The sequence below is a fragment of the Barbus barbus genome, assembly GCF_936440315.1.
Source record: "Barbus barbus genome assembly, chromosome: 1".
Lineage (NCBI taxonomy): Eukaryota > Metazoa > Chordata > Actinopteri > Cypriniformes > Cyprinidae > Barbus > Barbus barbus.
In genome coordinates this window covers 26,208,196-26,228,035 of record NC_136729.1, presented here as the reverse complement: position 1 = coordinate 26,228,035, position 19,840 = coordinate 26,208,196, and the positions used below count along the sequence as shown (strand labels likewise).

Sequence of the window (19,840 nt, the reverse complement as noted above, 5' to 3'; positions counted from 1 at the left end):
AGTAAAAAAATGACAAAAACACTAAATTATTAAAACGTTCATCAAAATTAAAATGAAAATATACATTTTAAAAATAAACACGTATTGAAAATAAACTATAATAGTATTTCAATGATACTGCAATATCTTTTTTTTAAGCAGCTGTTGAATTCCTTTTATCTCATTGCATTTTATTCTTCATTTTCTGCAATTAAATTGGCATGAACTGCTGCACCCTTAGGTGTAGTACATATTTTTGGGGGTAAAATCAACTGACATGAATGTTTAGCACTGAAAATGTAGCTGACAGTGATGACATCATTAAAATATCTCACAGCAGTTCGTACATATTTGACAAGGTGGCTAATTCATATGAATTCGTACGACCTGACTCACACAAATACAAATTCATACGATTTTTGCTAAATCGTATGTATTTTGCAAATCGCACACAATCGTACGAGTGAGGTCATATGAATTCGTATGAATTTGCCACCTTGTAAAATACGTACAAATTGGTTGTGAGATAGCGATGAATATTTTCATACTGAAATGCATTTAGCCTTCTTTCCTGCATTTATTCATATTGAATAATTGGCCACCTTTTGAATACACCTTATTTATAAGTACGGACACGGACTGAATGAGGCTTCCGGTATCATTTGCTTCCAGTTATTTTACCTGTGCAAAATCACTCTGTAATACTGCTTTACATTGCAAACAGATTTTTAATCATTATTTTAAAGTATTATCATAATCATAAACGCGCTGGTTTGTAGCACAAATAGTTTTACCGTTTACTGCACTTTCAGGTTCAAGTTTTTACTAACAAGTTATTTACCAATTCATTAGCAAAGCTGCTAATGGTGGTCTTTTAACTGCAAGACCTCAGTCAGTCCGTGTTGGCCGCAACTCCTCCAGCACTACCACACTGAGCACAGGTGCCCCACAAGGCTGTGTGCTCAGCCCGCTGCTCTTCACGCTGCTGACTCACGACTGCACTGCCAAGTCTAGCTCCAACCACATCATCAAGTTTGCTGATGACACAAGTGTGGTAGGCCTCATCAGCAACAACGATGAAACGCTCTACAGAGAGGAAGTGGCACAGCTGGTGAAATGGTGTGGTGCTAACAACCTGTCCCTCAGTGTGAGTAAGACAAAAGAGGTTGTGATGGACTTCAGAGAAACTCTGTTGACCACCCCCCACTGACCATCGACGGCTCAACCGTGGAGAGAGTCGGCAGCACTAAATTCCTGGGGTTGCACATCTCAGAGGATCTCACCTGGACCACCAACGTCAAGTCACTCAACAAGAAGGGACAACAGTGCCTCCACTTTCTCCGCCGGCTGAAAAGGACAAGTCTCCCTCCACCCATCCTCACCACTTTCTACAGGGGCACCATTGAGAGTGTGCTGACCACCTGCATCACTGTCTGGTATGGGAACTGCAGTGCTGCTGACCGCAAGACTCTACAACGGACAGTGAACACTGCCGCAAAGATCATCGGTGCCCCTCTCCCCTCCATCCTGGACATTTTCCTTGCACGATGCTCCAGCAAGGCCTCCAGCATCGTGAAAGACCCCACCCACCCCTCCCACAACCTCTTCCAGCTCCTACCATCAGGTAGAAGGTACCGGAGTATCAAAGCTCGCTCTGTCAGATTGTCCAACAGCTTTTTTCCTCAGGCTGTGAGAGCTCTTAACTCCAATCTCCCTGACCCCCCCACCCACCCAACTCATTAATACAGTTGACAGCTTTTCCTAAGTGCAATTCTGAGTGTGCTACACACAGGTGAGTGGGCTATACAAACCACCTGTAGTAATGCACTCAACCCACTATATGCACAATAGACACTTTCTATGAACACTCCCTGCTACAAAGACTCAATAAAAAAAGTTTACTTGAGCATTGCACTCCAAAATAATGTTTACTTGAGCATTGCACTACAAATAGTTTGCACTATAGTTTGCACGCTGCTTCCCACAAAATCTCGCTTTAATCTGCACAACAATTTAATGTACGAAATATATATACAATTTTTTTTTTTTTTTTGCACAATTTCATGTACAGTATATATGTAAAGTTCTTGTACATTCTCAGTTTGTGTATGTCTAGGCAACTAGGTATAGTAGTTATAGTATTTATAGTATATGTATAGTCAGATGGTCTATTTTGTCTATAGTCAGATGCTCTGTTTTTTTTGTTTTGTTTTTTTCTTATACTTGCATTGTTGTATGTTTAACTAGCATGTAGCACCGTGGTCCTGCGAGACACAACATTTCGTTCGACTATATGTCCACACATGTAGCAGAATGACAATAAAGCTCAACTTGAACTTGAACTAATGAATCGTAAGTCTTGCACATTTAAATAAATTACCTTATTTCCATGGTGCAAAATAAGGTGCATAGGCCGGCCTGAGAATAACAAGAAGAAAGCAAACAACCTTCTTAAGGCTGGAATACACTGCACGATTTTTAAAAATCTCAACAGATTTTAAAACATATGGGCATTTTACACATACCGGCTTCGTAATAGTCACAGAGGAAAAACTGGCCATTATACACTAAACAACTGAGGATCATACACTACAAGACTTTAAAGCTGCTTCAATCACAAAAACTCATGCAGAAACATGTTGCTAGGATATGTGTGACAAATGAAAACTATGTGTTCTAAAATCAGCTTAAAATATCAAACATGTTTGATATCCTGCGACTGGATGGAATTATTAACTAAAAACAAAACAAAAATCAGAGTCTGACACCATCATACACTACACTGTTTTCTATGAAATCTGTCAACTCAAATCTGCAGACTGGCTCTGACTTTTGCCAACTAGAATCAACTTCTCCAGACAGTAAATCGGGGGAAAATCGGGGCGAAAAATCGGTGGCACCATAGCTTTTAATGCTTAAAAACTATCAGTTTTAAATTAAGAGTGAACAGCAGCTGAGATTTTCATTATGTGATATTGGCAGGTGACAAATGAATCATATAATAGATAAAACAAAGTCACTGTGTTTCACTTAAATGCAAAAGAAGGCTGTATTTCATTTACTTGTTTTCAGTTTTAATTTCCCATTCTAACCTTGAAATATAACCTTATGTGTAGGTGAAATATGTGTTACATTGTGTTCTGGTGTTCAAGCAATGCTGTTTGCCTGGTAAGCAGGATGTTGGGACATGCATGGCCTTTGTAAGCTGCCCTATGATTATGACATCTTAAACCTTTGAGGTGCATCGTCTGTGACCTTTACTGCTTCACATAAATTATGTCACAGTGACGGTCTGGAATGCAAGGCGAGAGTTTGGGTGAATTGAAAGATATATATATATATATATATATATATATATATATATATATATATATATATATATATATATATATATATATATATATATATATATATATATATATATATATATATATATATATATATATATATATATATACTCACCTAAAGGATTATTAGGAAAACCATACTAATACTGTGTTTGACCCCCTTTTGCCTTCAGAACTGCCTTAATTCTACGTGGCATTATGTTGGCCCATATTGATAGGATAGCATCTTGCAGTTGATGGAGATTTGTGGGATGCACATCCAGGGCACGAAGCTCCCGTTCCACCACATCCCAAAGATGCTCTATTGGGTTGAGATCTGGTGACTGTGGGGGCCATTTTAGTACAGTGAACTCATTGTCATGTTCAAGAAACCAATTTGAAATGATTCGAGCTTTGTGACATGGTGCATTATCCTGCTGGAAGTAGCCATCAGAGGATGGGTACATGGTGGTCATAAAGGGATGGACATGGTCAGAAACAATGCTCAGGTAGGCCGTGGCATTTAAACGATGCCCAATTGGCACTAAGGGGCCTAAAGTGTGCCAAGAAAACATCCCCCACACCATTACACCACCACCACCAGCCTGCACAGTGTTAACAAGGCATGATGGATCCATGTTCTCATTCTGTTTACGCCAAATTCTGACTCTACCATCTGAATGTCTCAACAGAAATCGAGACTCATCAGACCAGGCAACATTTTTCCAGTCTTCAACCGTCCAATTTTGGTGAGCTCTATTTGTAGTGGAGATGAGTGGTACCCAGTGGGGTCTTCTGCTGTTGTAGCCCATCCGCCTCAAGGTTGTGCGTGTTGTGGCTTCACAAATGCTTTACTGCATACCTCGGTTGTAATGAGTGGTTATTTCAGTCAAAGTTGCTCGTCTATCAGCTTGAATCAGTCGGCCCATTCTCCTCTGACCTCTAGCATCAACAAGGCATTTTCGCCCACAGGACTGCCGCATACTGGATGTTTTTCCCTTTTCACACCATTCTTTGTAAACCCTAGAAATGGTTGTGCGTGAAAATCCCAGTAACTGAGCAGATTGTGAAATACTCAGACCGGCCCGTCTGGCACCAACAACCATGCCACGCTCAAAATTGCTTAAATCACCTTTCTTTCCCATTCTGACATTCAGTTTGGAGTTCAGGAGATTGTCTTGACCAGGACGACACCCCTAAATGCATTGAAGTAACTGCCATGTGATTGGTTGATTAGATAATTGCATTAATGAGAAATTGAACAGGTGTTCCTAATAATCCTTTAGGTAAGTGTGTGTGTGTATATATATGTATATGTATATATATATATATGTGTATATGTATATATATATATATATATGTGTATATATATATATATATATATATATATATATATATATATGTGTGTAAATATATATATATATATATATATATATATATATATATATATATATATATATATATATATATATATATATATATATATATATATATATATATATATATTTATTTATTTACACACATATATATATATATATATATATATATATATATATATATATATATATATATATATAAAGAGAAAGAGAGAGAGAAAATGAACTGTAGGCTGTGATTTAGGGTGATAAATGATGTTGGGGATAGAAAGAGACGTGCATGCTAGAGCAGCCCAATTCTACATGTATGTGCAGCTGTGCCTGAGTCAATAATGGTGGCTCACACAGAAGAAAAGCTTTATTGGATTAGTGTCAGGCGCTCGTTCTGGAGACAGGAGTGTGTAGATCTTTGCCGAACCCTAATGATCAACATCTGTCTCCGCTTTGTCCTTTTCCATCTTCTTTTCCTGTTTTTTGGTTCCCTCCAAAGCTTTTTAACTTCCTTTACCACATAAGCATTTTACCACCGTCTAGAACTTGCACGCAGGCATCAAACTGTCGGCACCAATTAGCTGCAGTAGTGTGTGAGTGTAGGAGCCTGTACAGTCATTATGAAATGATTTGTTGTGAGGAACAGGCTGCAGCTTCATGATGGTGATCGTCTTTGACAGGATAGAGCGTGGCAGCGGATGGGTGCTGGGGTTGAAGACAAATACACACCATTTCCAGCAGCATTCTCACCATTCTCACCCCCTTACACACACACACACACACACATGCAATACAGGTGAATCATAGCGACGCTGCTCCCATTAAGTGGGTGGTAATGGGAAGCGAATGGCTTCCTCTGAAGCCAAGGACACATCCTGACGTTATACGTTCGGTTGGCTTGAGTGGGCACTGAAAGCACAGGTCCTGCCGAGTGTCGCTTTCTATAAACAGCAGAAGGCTTGGCCCTCGGGGACGTGTGTTTGGTTTAAATAGTTTAATTGTACTGATCATCAAAGCAGCAGCCTTGATTTATGTTTTTGTTCTCCCTTTTTCACAGCTAATGTTTGAATCGGCACTTAATTAGAAAAAATGGGTTTGCAGCACCTGCAAGCAGAGATACATGTTAAATTTGACCTACGGTGAGAGAAATCGTGAATGCAAGGCGCTTCAAAGCCTTATTTCAAATGAACGGAATGAAAGGAGCATGGTATGCAGTGAAAGCTGTATGTTGTTCCCGAGAAGTGAGAGGAGGTGGGAGGAAGGTGGGAAGAGAGTCAAAGAATATGTGCGAGGGAGGGAGAAAAGGGAGGGTCTGCTTGTTTGATTTGAAATGGGTGTAATTCTGATCACACTCCTGGCTGTCAGTTAAGGCATGGCTCTCTTCTCCGTCCCGCACCTAAGTGGCAGATCAAAGATACACCCCTGTCACCTTGTTTTCTCAGCACCTCTCCTCTAGTGCTCTCTCTTTCTGTTAGTATTCTCCAGCCATCCTTCTCTGCTCCTAAACTACTGTTCGAAAAATTGGAGATCTTATTCCGCAGCATTTTAAAGACCACTTTGAAATCACAACATTAATTTGATTTTATTGGCAGCACTATTTTTGACATAAATAATAATAAAGGAATAAACTAACAAATATACTTGGTGTTGTGTGGGAAAAAAAAAAAAAACTTGTCCTTGTGATGTTACACTACCATTCAAAATTTTGGGGTATTGTTTTTGTTTTGTTTTTTGTAACGAAGTTAATACTTTTATTCAACAAGGATGGATTAAATGTATCTAAAGTGACATTAATGACATTTGTATTGTTGCCAAAAATTATGTTTCAAATAAATGCTGTTTCTATTAACCAAAGGATCTTGAAAAAAAATCCACTGAATTGTTTCATGAGCACCAAGGCAACTGAAATAGACCTGGTCTAAAGTCAATGATGCAAATTTATTTATTTTTTTGTTATTTAAAGAGTGCATTAGTAATATGCGCCTATAGGTGGGGCAACAACACGTGTACACTTTGCTTATTGCTAGAGAGTCAATACAGAGCCAGGTCTTAATTCACAATACGTTTCATGTTTCGGTTCACTAGCGCGGCACAACAGGCTTGTTCGAGGTGCCTCAGCACCACGCAGACCGATCGATCGATTGGCACACAACACACTAAAGCACAGCGAGAGCGATCCAAAAGCATAAAAAGCAGTCTGCTTTCCAGTCGCTCCCGATGCCTCGCACCGACCGGTCCGCACAGCACCGATCCATCCCGAACAAGCCTAAACAAACTATCAACAATGGCGGACGTTGCATTGCTATTGATGTTCATGGCTTTGCGAACCTACATCGGCATCCAAACACGGTGAATCAAACGTGTTCGTGTTTAGCTGCTATTTCAAATATGGCGGTCCAAGTTTCTGTTCGTCTTGTTGGTCACGGTAACCCCGCCCCAGCCCCTGACGCAAGCGGTTATTCCTTTTAGCCCAGCAATGTTTTGGTGCTACTTACGAACCGCTTTTCCTGGTTCAGAGCTTGTGCTTTGCGTGTCGAAAAACAAAGAACCGGTTTGAAACTAGGCTCTGGCTCCGAACCAGCACTGGAACTGTCTTGGTGGAAAAGGGGTATATGTGACGAAGGCATAGCTAGCTAGCAAACTGTAGGCTGTAGTAACTAACGGTAATTACAGTAATTCGCGATTGGGCCTTGAACCACTGATGCTAATGCGCTCTAGTTATTAGGCTTGTTCGACTTCATAGTAGTCGCACTGTTATCGAGTCATTTTTGTAAAAAAAAAACTGACAAAAGCATATAGGCCTATACCCCCACTTTATTGGTATTTAGTAGCCTATATGTTTATGCTGAACTTTATTCTTGACAGATGGCGCTGCATTATTAAGCAGTATATAAACAGTGTTTCTGTTGCTCATAAAAACATTTGTGTATTTGACAAATATTGCATTTAATTAAAATACAAACACTGTGAGAGCGTCACTACCGGGAGGAGAAAGTGTCCAACTTGATGTCTCTTGTAATTACGCACCGACTGCAAGCGGTTACTCTTGCCAGCCAGTGGCAGACTAATATAGTTAATCTCGAACAAGCCTAATAGGTGTGTTCTACTTGAAGCAGCGCTGCAGAACGATCAGTGTATGACATCAAAGTCCCGCGAGAGCGATTCGAAAGCATCAGGAGTGTCTGCTCTCTGTAGCTCTCACTGTACTTTAATGTCTCACACTGATCAGTCTGCAGCGCTGCTTCAAGTCGAACATACCTCTTATATTGTTGGGGGAGGGGCCGTGCTCGGTGGCTCGATTGCATCGAGTCATGATTTAGCCCCGCCAAAAAAAGCCTGATCACGAAACAGTCTAACTCCACAATTAAGTACAACATAGTTCACAGTCTTTGTAACATGTTTCAGCAATGCATTTCTAACATTTATAATGTTTACAAACAATTCTCAGAATTGACTTTACACAGACTTTAAATTGTAATATTTCACAATATTATAGATTTTGCTATATTTTTGGTCAAATAATTGCAGCCTTCTTTCAAAAACATGCCGACCCCAAAGTTTTGAACGATAGTGTAAAATGGGGGGAAATTTGGCGCTATTAAAGGAATTGTAATAAAACTGAACTCATTTGAATCAGTGGTGCCATTGTGGTTTTTTTTTTTTTTTTGTATAATATGTGAATTCTTTTTCCTAACAATTTGACTTGAGCAAGTTGTTAAATACTTTTTGGGGCTGTAGTGCAGTGGCAGATAAGCACAGGTTCAATACAGGTTCAAGTCTGGACTGTGACATTTTCAGATACCTGTCTGTCTTGCTCCCGGTTTGAATTAATAATTTTTTTTTTTTTTTTTTTTTTTTTTTTTTACTTATTTTCATTTTGAACCAAAGCATTGCATACAGTACAGTATTACATTTTAACATATTAGTCATTTATATTCCAGCTACATTGACAGTAGTTCAGTCTCAGTTATATCAAACATGTTATGCAGAAAATGAAAACATCCAAGTACACCTAGTAAGACAAAAGAAAAGCAGGAAAAAAGTAAAATAAATATTAGGTGGATAGAGAAGGGGGATGACCATGCTTGTAACAGTATAGCTCATTATTGAAATATTAAAGGCATAGCAGGGCCCCACGAAAAATTTAAATTTAGTGATTAATAGCGACAATAATTTTTTAGTTAGTTTAAAGTTGTAAACAACATTATTATTGCTCAATTTTTTTATAAAAAAATATGTACATGCAAGGTTTATGGGATGAGTGATGCACTAAAATCCAGTTCAGAATCCAGATGAGGCTTGATCAGAACTGCAAGAGTTACACCCTCCAACACATGTACAGTGCAAAAGTATTATAATTCATTAATGTGCACTGTCAGAATGTAGTCAGTCTTGACATGGATGTGTCATTATGAATGCACAACATATGTTAGACAAAATTCTCCATCTGCTCTATCGGGATGGTAATTGCTCTCTTCTTTTTTTTACATGTGACCGCCAAATGCATTATCCATTAGCTGAATGATATTCAATACTAGGGTGCTGTCAGGAAGGTAGCGAATGGCAGAGATGTCCTCTTTTACCATCTTTTTTTTTTATTATTTTTTCTTGAAGTTAGTGTCACATGTAATGTGATGTGGCATTTAACGCACCGTCATCATGACATAAGGTGTGTGTGTGTGTGTGTGTGTGTGTGTCATGGAGGACTTTTGCTATTTTTCTACAGCTACTAGACATGTGCTTTTGCACTGTATAGCAGTAAGCTGAAGTCATTAGTGGCAATAAGCAACTGGCTTGTACTCCTGCTGTACGCTTACACATGCTTTGTTTGTCAAACAGATACACACACAGTCACATTCAGTCTCTCTGTCTGCTGATGTACTGAGACAGAAAATCTTAAAATACAGAAAACAAAAGCAGCATAGATTCCTTATCTCAAGAATGGAAGGCAGATCCACTCTGGTGGTGATATGGGCATACTGTATTTATAAGGTTTTGCTTATATTGTACAGAACAAACATCCCTAGTTGAAAATGTTTTTAGGGCTATGAGAGCTAAGTTGATAACTGAAGATATTAATTAAATATATTTATTTACACAATAAAAATAAAATGTAATATTTAAAAAATACCGACAACACCAACGAAGACCTTAATGTATGATTTCCCATTTCAGGGCTAGTAAACTAGGGGTGCTCCGATTGATCGGCTACCGATCACAATCGGCTGATAACCGTGTTGGGATGTTTGATCGGCGGTCTCTAAAAAGGCCTAAAGGCTCAAAAAAACGATCTCAAGCTGATGACGCACACGCCTGCCGTGAGAGGATTGGCAAGACATGCAGCGGCACCTTCTCAGTCTCTGTCTGGCGCAGGTATAATAATAATGCTGTACAATTAATGTTTCTTCATTAACTTTTAAAGTAATTTGAGAAGTTTCTGTGAGACATAATTTCACAAACGGCATGAGTGAATCACCGTGCTCTCTTTCTCTCTCAAAATGCGCAAATGGCTTCAAATCACATCGCACTATAAGCGAGCAACACAGTGACACAGTGAGTTTTAAACTCAACAAAATGGTAAAGAGCATGCTCGCAGATGAAAACAACAGAAAACAAAGCAGCGTTGGATGAAGTGGACTATGAAGTGGCCCTGCATGGGCCTTAAATAGACTATAGGCCCTAGCCCGTCCGACAGCTTATCAGAATACTCGGCCCGTGTCCGACTGGAGCCCATCTTTTTTCCCCTTCTCCCAAAACAGCTTATAGCCAACTACTGTTTCAGCTATTAAAATAGTTCAGTTTTGTATGTAATGGAAAAGTGATTATATTTAGCTTGTTTTAAGTTAATTTAGAAAAAAAATTTTTTGTTTGTTAAATGTAAGTTTGTTTGTTTCGTTTTGTTTTTTAAAGTAACGATCAAGCTTACAGACAGTGAGTTGATCATAGCCTATGTTTGATCAATTTCAATTTATCTCATATCATGACTTGCCTAAAATAAAATCTATAGATATAAAAGTTCAAGCATATCACAATGTTAGTTTAAATGTTTAACCTAAATGCGTGCTGTTCGACGCATATCCAATCGTTTGTGAGAGAGTAGAAGGCAAGGCAGCTGAAGCACGCTTTGCAGGACACGGAGGCACTAGTCCGATCACTTGCATTTTTTTCTAGCAGTGGAAACAACTTAAAATAGCCTACGCTGTCATTTTTGCTCATAAAGGTAAGAGAACTGCAAATGGTCTACTTTTATTTGTGTGCATTCACCATATCAACAAAACGTTGCTTTTATAAAATAAATAGGAAAACAGGGGATGCGCTTTCTGCCGTCTCGGTCTAGGAGCGCTTCACAATGATGAACTGAAACTCAGCGAATTGCCTCACAGGCATGATAAAAATATATATCTATAGAAAGCTTTAAATTACTACTTTAAAACGAAATAACTCAAATCGAAAATCGAAACACTTTCATTATGTAATCCTTAAAGATGCATTTCTCTCTAAAGGCATGCACATTCAATGAGGAGATGGCGAGTAATTTTTTTTCTTCACCATTATTGATGGATCTCTAAAATATAAAAATAAAGAAAAGCCTAAAACAGGCCCGATTATAATTTGCGTTTTATTTTAGAATTATCTTAAAATATAAAACACAAAGTCTCGTTCAGGATCCTCCGGTGCAGAGAGTAGTGACGCGCTGGTCCTCCCACTCAGAAGCTATGCTACAGTCGGCTCTTGATGACGTCAACTGGGACATGTTCCGGGCGAGTTCTTCTGATGTCAGCGAGTTCACGGATGTAGCATTAAGCTTTGTAAACACGCTAACCGAGCAAGCTACAGAAACAATAACGATAAGGACATTCTCCAACCAGAAACCGTGGGTGGACAGTACAATCCATGCTGCGGTTAACACACGCACTGCCGCTTACAATGAGGCTCTTCTGACTGGGAATATGAGCGAGTACAAAGCATCGTGCTATGCTCGCCGACGCGCAATAAGAGCCGCCAAACACAGATACAGAGAGAGAATTGAGTCTCATTTCCAGGTCAATTACTCTCGACGGATGTGGCAGGGACTGAGGTCCATCTGTGCCTTCGGAAACAAATCCTCCGCTGAGGTGAGAGCAGATCCGTTGCTAAGTTAAACATCTTCTACGGCCGCTTCGATTGCAACGGCGGCGGCGCGTCTCTGCCGTCCAGCGCATCAGGAAGCATCAGGCAGAGCAGCGATGATCCTGTAATCACCGTGTCAGAGGATGAGGTTCGGAGGGCGCTAAAGAAAGTGAACGTCAGGAAAGCAGCCGGACCTGATGGGATAACCGGCCGTGTTCTGAGGTCCTGCGCTGATCAGCTCGCTGGTTTGTTCACTTCTATCTTTAATGAGTCACTTGCTACCTCCGTGGTTCCCACCTCACTTAAAAAATTCCGTCATAATCCCTGTGCCTAAGAACAATAAACCCTCTTGCCTGAATGACTATCACCCAGTTGCCCTCACTTCTATAGTCATGAAGGTTTTTGAGAGACTTGTAAAGAGCCACATTTGCTCCTCCATACCTGATACTTTGGACCCTCTTTAGTTTGAAAATCGCCCAAATAGATCCACTGACGATGCCATCTCTCACGTCCTCCACTCTTCCCTCACACACTTGGACAGCAACAATGGGAATTATGTAAGGCTGCTATTCATTGACTATAGCTCAGCTTTCAACACTATAGTCCCCTTCAAGCTGGCATCTAAACTCACAGACCTCGGCCTAAACTCCTCACTCTGTGACTGGATTCAAGACTTCCTCACCGGCAGACCTCAAGTGGTGAAAGTTGGCCAGTTCACCTCAAACTCCATCACCCTGAAAGTAGGAGCCCCACAGAGCTGTGTCCTGAGTCCCCTGCTCTACTCTCTCTACACGCATGACTGCATGTCCTCTCACAGCTTCACATCTATTATCAAATTCGCTGATGATACTGTGGTTCTGGGCCTCATCTCCAACAATGATGAGACCGCATACTTGGATGAGGTAGAGAGACTCGCATCATGGTGCCAGGACAACTGTCTCTCTCTGAACGTGAGCAAAACTAAAGAGCTGATCATGGACTTTAGGAAGAGACAGCAGCAGCCCTACACTCCTCTTATGATCAGTGAGATCCCTGTGGAGAGGGTGAGTAGCTTCAAGTACCTCGGTGTAAACATCTCCAAGAACCTGACTTGGACTACACGCATCCAAACACAGGTTAAGAAAGCCAGGCAAAGACTGTACCATCTGCGACAGCTGAGGAAATTCAGGGTCTCACCAGCAATCCTGAAAACCTTCTATTCAGGGACCATAGAAAGTGTACTGACTCAGTGCATCTCAGTGTGGTATGGAAACAGCTCCAATCAGGACTGCAAAGCACTACAGAGAGTTGTGCGCTTAGCTGAGCGCATCTCAGGGTCTGCTCTCCCCTCTCTGCAGGACATCTACCTCAAACGCTGCAAAAATAGAGCTGTCAAAATCATCAAGGACTCAAATCACCCTGGTAACCGTCTATTCACTCCCCATCTCACATACAGCTCGTGAAATCATGTTTGTGCTGTGTGTAAGCTATTGTGCAACAATTGCACGATTGTCAAAACAAAAATGCAGTGCATGATCAAACGTTTAGGTTAGATAAATATATATTTTTGAAAAATGTCTAAAAAATTCCCTCCTCCGCCCCTCAAATTAAAACATCCTCTCACAAGAGTTACCTAAAAGGGGAATTAATTTTCAAAAATGAAATTCAGGCCCTGAATAAATGTCTAAAAATCTTGATTGGATCATTACTGTAAATAATTCTACATAATAAAAAGAAGGCTTTAAAAATATCGGTATCGGTGATCAATTGGCAGATACTACTTTCTGTGATCAGTTACCTCAAAAATCCTGATCGGAGCACCCCTATAGTAAACGAAGTACAATTTACTCCTCCTACCATGGTGAAATGTGTAGGATGATGGAGGTAAAAGTGGGTGAACCGGTTGGTTTGTGTTGTTGCCACCTTTTGTGCTTACTGCTGATTGTCACTTCCTGCAGACTGGGGTGTCTAACAGAATAGAAAAAAAAACTCTCACACTGGCAAACTAACTTTTTTCGGGTGTGGGTAGAATCTCTCGCTTTTGTCTGTCATCTCCGAAATGATTTTGTGTGGCTGTATTAGCTACACACTGCGGCATTGTCTTGTTTATGAATTTTTTTCTTCAGTTTTTTGACAGGTGGCGACCATTGTTATACAGCCATCTACTATGTTAGACTGTCATCCAAAGTTGTTGGCGCTGGCTTATTTATGATATTATCATGTGTAGTATTAACATGATATCAATATTTCATTCCTTAAACCAGTCAATACCGGCATATTGCGGCGTATATATTATATGTAGCTGCCTTTATATTTCATCAAACCCATGACCTTGACATTGCAAGTATCATGCTTTACAGTTTGCACTACAGGAATCCGAAAATGGAAAGTCCCCACCATGATAGAAATATAAACTCAGGTGTGTGTGTGTGTGTGTGTGTGTGTTTGTTTGTTTGCGTGTAATTCTCTGTTTATCTGCAGGCTGCTGGTTTGATCTACGTGGCTATTTGGTGTGTGGTAGATGCTATGAATGTCAATGCGTATCTGCACTGCTCTTCATCCAGTTCTTCTCATTCCACTATTCAGTCTTTATTTTGAGTTGCTTTTTCTTTTCTTGATTTATTTTTTATTAATTTCCTGATTTGTTAATATTTCATATTAATAGTAGATACTTTGTGTCAAGCACGCAAGTGGTAAACAAGAAGTAATAAAGACTCGGGCACAGGATTCTGACACCAGGACAAACGGCTACGCACCAGGCTGCTACACACTTCATTACACATGCTCAAGATCACATGATGTTACCTCCATATGCTGGAGTCTGGATCATTACGAACTAAATGAAAAGATGCATTAGTATATCATAGATCTCATTTTACCTCCTCACTCACTCTCCCTCTTTCTGCTTTTCCTCAGACGGTGATGGCTCCCAGGACCACCTGTTGCCAGTCTGCATGGATACTGACTGTGAAAGAAGTGCAATTTACCTGTCCAAGCCTGGAGAGACAGAGGTACACAAGCCTTTATTACACTCTTCCATCCCACCCTTTCATCTGTTTGCATCTGCAGGGTCAGTGAGCTCTCAGAGCTTCTGTGAGGACAGTGACAGGACTGTTTTAAACATTGCGTCACTGTAACTTCTAAAAGTAATGGATAGATTTGAGAGATCAATGATAGGGTTGGACGTTCATACAGATTTCCTGATTTACAGGGGTCATATGATGCGATTTCAAGTTTTCCTTTCTCTTTGGAGTGATACAAGCTGATTGTGCATAGATAAGATCCCTGAAGTTGCAAAGACTAAAGTCTCAAAACCAAAGAGATATTCTTTATAAAAGTTAAGACTGCCATGCCCCCCTAAAACGGCTCATTCAAACACACCGCCACATGTCTACGTCACAATGTGGAAATATTTTCGTAATGCTGCCCAAATGTTCATGCAAAGAAAGAAGGCATGGTTTCAGTTACTGCAGTAGTGTTCATGCAGCCATGACAGTGAGAATCTGTGTGTTTCTATGCGAAAGCAAAAGCGCTTTATTTGGCCTTCCGAAAGTAGATGCATTTAGGAATCATTAAGATGACTTACAACAGGACAGCGACGCATTTTATGGACAACCGTTTCGTGAACCTAGGAGAGGAGGTAAATCTGACTTTGCTATGACAATCTGGTGCTTCTGAATCAGTGACTGTAAGTATGTTTGTTATTAGTTAAAGTATTTGCTATTGACTGTTCAAATGCGGAGTTTTGCGTGTCGTGTGTGTGTGTGTGCGCGTGTGTGTGAGTGTGTTTGTGTGTGCTCGCGTGTGTGTGTTAGACAGAAAGAGAGAGACAGGGTCACATCACAGTGGAGTCAGCTTTCTTAATCGCAGCTTGTGTGCAAACACATGAGCTTCATCACTGTGTCTGTCACACGACTCTGTTCCCCTTTCGAGCTTGAACTGATGGTAAAACTAAGGACATTATTAACGGTCTTTACTTTTATTTTGAAAGCTGAAGCTCGCGATTATGAAAAGGGGCGTTACATTTCCGACGACTGCTTGTGGTGTTCGGCCAATCACAATGCACTGGGTCAGTTGGCCAATCAGAGCAGACTGTGCCTGTCAGAAGGAGGGGCTTTGTAGAAAATTATGCGTTTGAGAGAGGCGGGGCATAGAGGACCTACAATAATGTATAGTATTTGAAAAATGTGTTTTTTGAACATTAAAGCATGTCAACATATTCGGTTACACCAAATACACAAAATAATTATCTTTAAAAAAGCATCATATGACCCCTTTAATTTGACATTTGACTCTCAAGCTCTCAGTTTGATTCAAGTTAATTGGATTCAGATTCATTTGTTACACAATTGATCAAAAGTTAGGGGTCAATAAGATTTTTTTAAAATAAATATAATATTTTTACTTAGCAAGGATGCAATTGACACTGACTACTGGAGTAATGGCTGCTGAAAATTCTGTTTTGTCATCATAGGAATAAAAGACCCATGAGGGGGATTCAGGAAATCTTCTTGTATTCTGAGCATATATTTTCCGCCGAATATATGAAGATTCAAATGATGATAATAGATTACAATAAAAGCCTATAATAATAGTGGCATATAGTTATTTAGAGCTCATTGTGTGAAGGTCTGCTGTGGTCTGGCAGCTCTTGCTCTTAACTGAATGTCAGCCTCACAGTGGAAGTCAGCAGTTATCTCTCTGCCCTCTCACACACACGCACTCACTGTCAGCCTGTCACAGGCCCTGGGACCAGAGAGAAAGAGAACAACGATGGACGGAGACTAGGAGAGGGCAAGAATGTAAAGGGCGGGGAACACGTGTCAGCTTTTGTCTGCCTGCCACGGGCGCTAGTCTTCACCATCAGATATACTGAAAGGAAAGAAAAGTTTGACTCTTCCATTATATTCCCATCTGTCCATCACATTCTCTCTGTCCGTTATTGGTCTTTCTTTCTTTCTTCTCTCCCCTTCCATTCTTTTTAGAGTTCAGAAAACAACAAGCTACACTGGTTTGAAAGTTTATTCAATGCTGCCAAATAATGTACGAGACTGATACAGACATGGCAGCACATTTGGTGTATTGAAAAGAGAAGAAACAAGAAAACAAGCACTTGACAAAAGATGGAGAATAACAAAAGACACGCTTGTGTTATAGTCAAAGAATGCAGTCTATGATTTAATTGGCCCAGGGATTTCTCTGTTTTTAAGCATGTTTGTGTGGACGGGGGTGTGTGTGTCTGCTAATCACACAATACGCTCCCTCACACACATAGTCTGCTAAATAAACTCATTCTGTCTGTTTTCCTTTCCAGCTCATCTGTTTAATATCGACAGTGTAAACACGTGTGACATCACACTCATTAGAGTGATTAGGGACAGCGATTGCCATCACCCTCACACACACACACACATGCACACACAATTTTGGCTGGCTGTATAAATGGCAACTTCCAAGTCACTTCTATTGTAATTACAGTTGATGTGTGTAAATTTTTTAAATGTAAAATGTAAATATTTATTTAATGACGGGTTCACTTCAAAAATGGTCATTGTTATGTTTATGGAATATTGCAGAGTGCATTACACTCTGTAAAATAAAGGTTGCAAATGGGGGGTTTCACATCGATGCCATAGAAGAACCAGTTTTGGTTCCCCAAAGTACCTTACAGTGAACAGTTCTTAAAAGAACCATTTTTTTCTTAGTGTGAAGAACATTTTATTAATCTAAATACCCTTTTTACACTGTAAATAACCTTTTGTGGAAGAAAAAGGTTCCATGGATGGTACAGGTTCTTTTTGGAACCTTAAATGCCAATAAAGAACCTTTTTTTAAGAGTGTATTATCATCTTCTCATTCAAGAAGCCAATAATGTGCATCACAATAGGTGAAGAAAAGACAATCACTAATCAATAGTGTGTGAAGTTATTATTATTATTAAAAAAAAAATTATATTCTTATGTTGATGTTGTTTTTAATATTTGTTCTATGCTTGTGAAGCACTTTGAGTTGCATTTTATGTATGAAAAGTGCTATACAAATAAATTATTATTATTGTCATCATTCCTATAGTACGTGGGTTGGAGTGAACTGAGATTTTTATTTGTCTTTTTGTTGTCTGTTACTTTAAGTGCTCAAGCTCTTCAAAGTCTGGTAGATTCTGATTGGCTGTCAATGTTGATTCATTCTTCAGCTGGAAAAACTGATATTATTCCTCTTTATCATTATAGTTACACAGCAGCTCTGGTGTAGACTTCGGCACTCTCATAAAATTAGAATGTTTATTAAAACTTTATGGTTACAGTTATCGTCCTTGACGTTTAGCCTAATATTTGCCTTAAATGTTGTTTGCTTCGTTAGTTTTTGCAATTGTGCCTTTTTTAAATGTTTTTAATTTTTTTTTTGTCCATTTTACCTGTAAAAAAGTCTCATTATTATATTTTTTAGGTTTAGCTTCTAGCTCAATAAGCAGTTTTTCAGTTATTTCAGAAACACCTCAATTGTGTTTTGTAACGAATCGCTTTGACGATGTTTGCATTTCGTTTACACCTGTACGCTTTTCACCCTAACCCAGATTTAAATGATTACTTGAATTGTAGACATGATTTCCGAGCTCTGAAGTAATAAGAGAAGGAAGGGCTTTGGGATCACCACAGAATTAAACTATCCCTTAACCTGCAATGCAGCAAAGCGGCATCCATAAAACATGGTGCGAGAAAGAAAGAGAGATGGGGAGGAAATTATTTAGAGCGAAGCAATAGATTGTCTGAGGTGGTGAAAGTGAGCGTCTCTGTACGTGTGTATTGAATTTCAACAGAGTTGTGAGGAAGTGAACAGGAGAGGGAGGGAGGGATGGACGGACGCCTTCATAGGCTGAGCTGCTCTCTCTCTCAGCCCGGGGCGTCTCACACTTATTCATTTCATTTTCATGTTGTCTGTAATAGCAACTTTGTTTCCAGCTTGGCAGCATCAGCTGAGTGTGTCAGGCCATTTATTTCAATTTTTTTTTTTTTTTTTTTTCTCTCAGAGTATAAATAATATTTACGCTCACTCTCACGGCTCACACTCTGAAATCTGCCTGCCCTGTGTGTGTCTCTGTCTGGATATTTGCTTGTCTCATTGTTTATGTATCTCGTGAGTCTGAAATCACCTAAAGCGTCAGTCTCTGAGCAGTTTGTTTAACGGTATTGATCCGTTTAAGTGTGGATGTGGCTTTGTATCTGACTGCTTCTTTTTATCTTGACATCTCTAAATTATCAGAAGTAAGTGTCCTGTGGGCAAAGCTACTGAGGTCTACATTTTGGAGACATCGGTGTAGAGACATCTCCTGAGGAGGTTAGATTGGCTATTATCTGCTTAGCTCATACAGTGCACTAAGCCCTTCATTTAGTCTCTCACTCAGGCAGCTGGTGATTCTGTCAGTACTCATGGCGTCCCGTTCCCCTCGTGTCACAGCACCACCTGTTCGGCTTGTATGCTGCCACTCATGAGTTGTTAGTCGACCCACACACAATCTGAATGGTTTTTAACATGATCTAAACTGATTAACGGGGAATGTGTGCGGATTTGAATATGGTAAAATGTGCTAATGGAAGCTGAGAGGGCTGCGCACTTATTGGCAGCAGAAAGCATTATCAGAAATTAGCCAAAATAGAAGTTTTATCTGATGAGCAGTTCCTCCCAGAAACTCGCGCACACAACTCAACAGAAAACTCCACAGATTTGTGCACAAAGGGATTCTTGTCTTTCCCAAAGTTTTAGACAACTAGTCAGTTGCTAAAGTGTTCAGAATGGTTTCTAAGGCTTTGTGTGTTTGTGCCGCAGAGTTTAAGGTACAACTGTGGTTAATGGTGCATCGTGCTACATGAAGCATCTGCAGTATACATGTAATGAAATGTCTGACAGATCTGGATTTCAACCTTTGGCATTTTTTATGAAATGCTGTTTGCATCCTTTCTGTTTTAATGTCATCTGAAACAATTCTGAAAACAAGTGCTTAGGCCGAGTCATTAGCGCTTTCCTTAAGTGACTCCTGCTAATGTTCTGTGCTTTAACATTCACAATAGTTAGTCTGTCAAG

At 39.8% G+C, this 19,840-nt stretch overlaps 1 protein-coding gene across 2 annotated transcripts in view; it reads left to right on the top strand.

Annotated features, from left to right (window-relative positions):
- The window catches only part of LOC306872603 (T-cell immunomodulatory protein-like), a 151,095-nt gene that overhangs the window by 49,481 nt on the left and 81,774 nt on the right, over positions 1–19,840 (top strand). For both annotated transcript variants that reach the window (XM_079421227.1, XM_079421226.1), the window contains exon 9: positions 14,678–14,772. In XM_079421227.1, the coding sequence (XP_079277353.1) occupies positions 14,678–14,772 (95 nt within the window). The remainder of the gene's footprint in view (positions 1–14,677; positions 14,773–19,840) is intronic.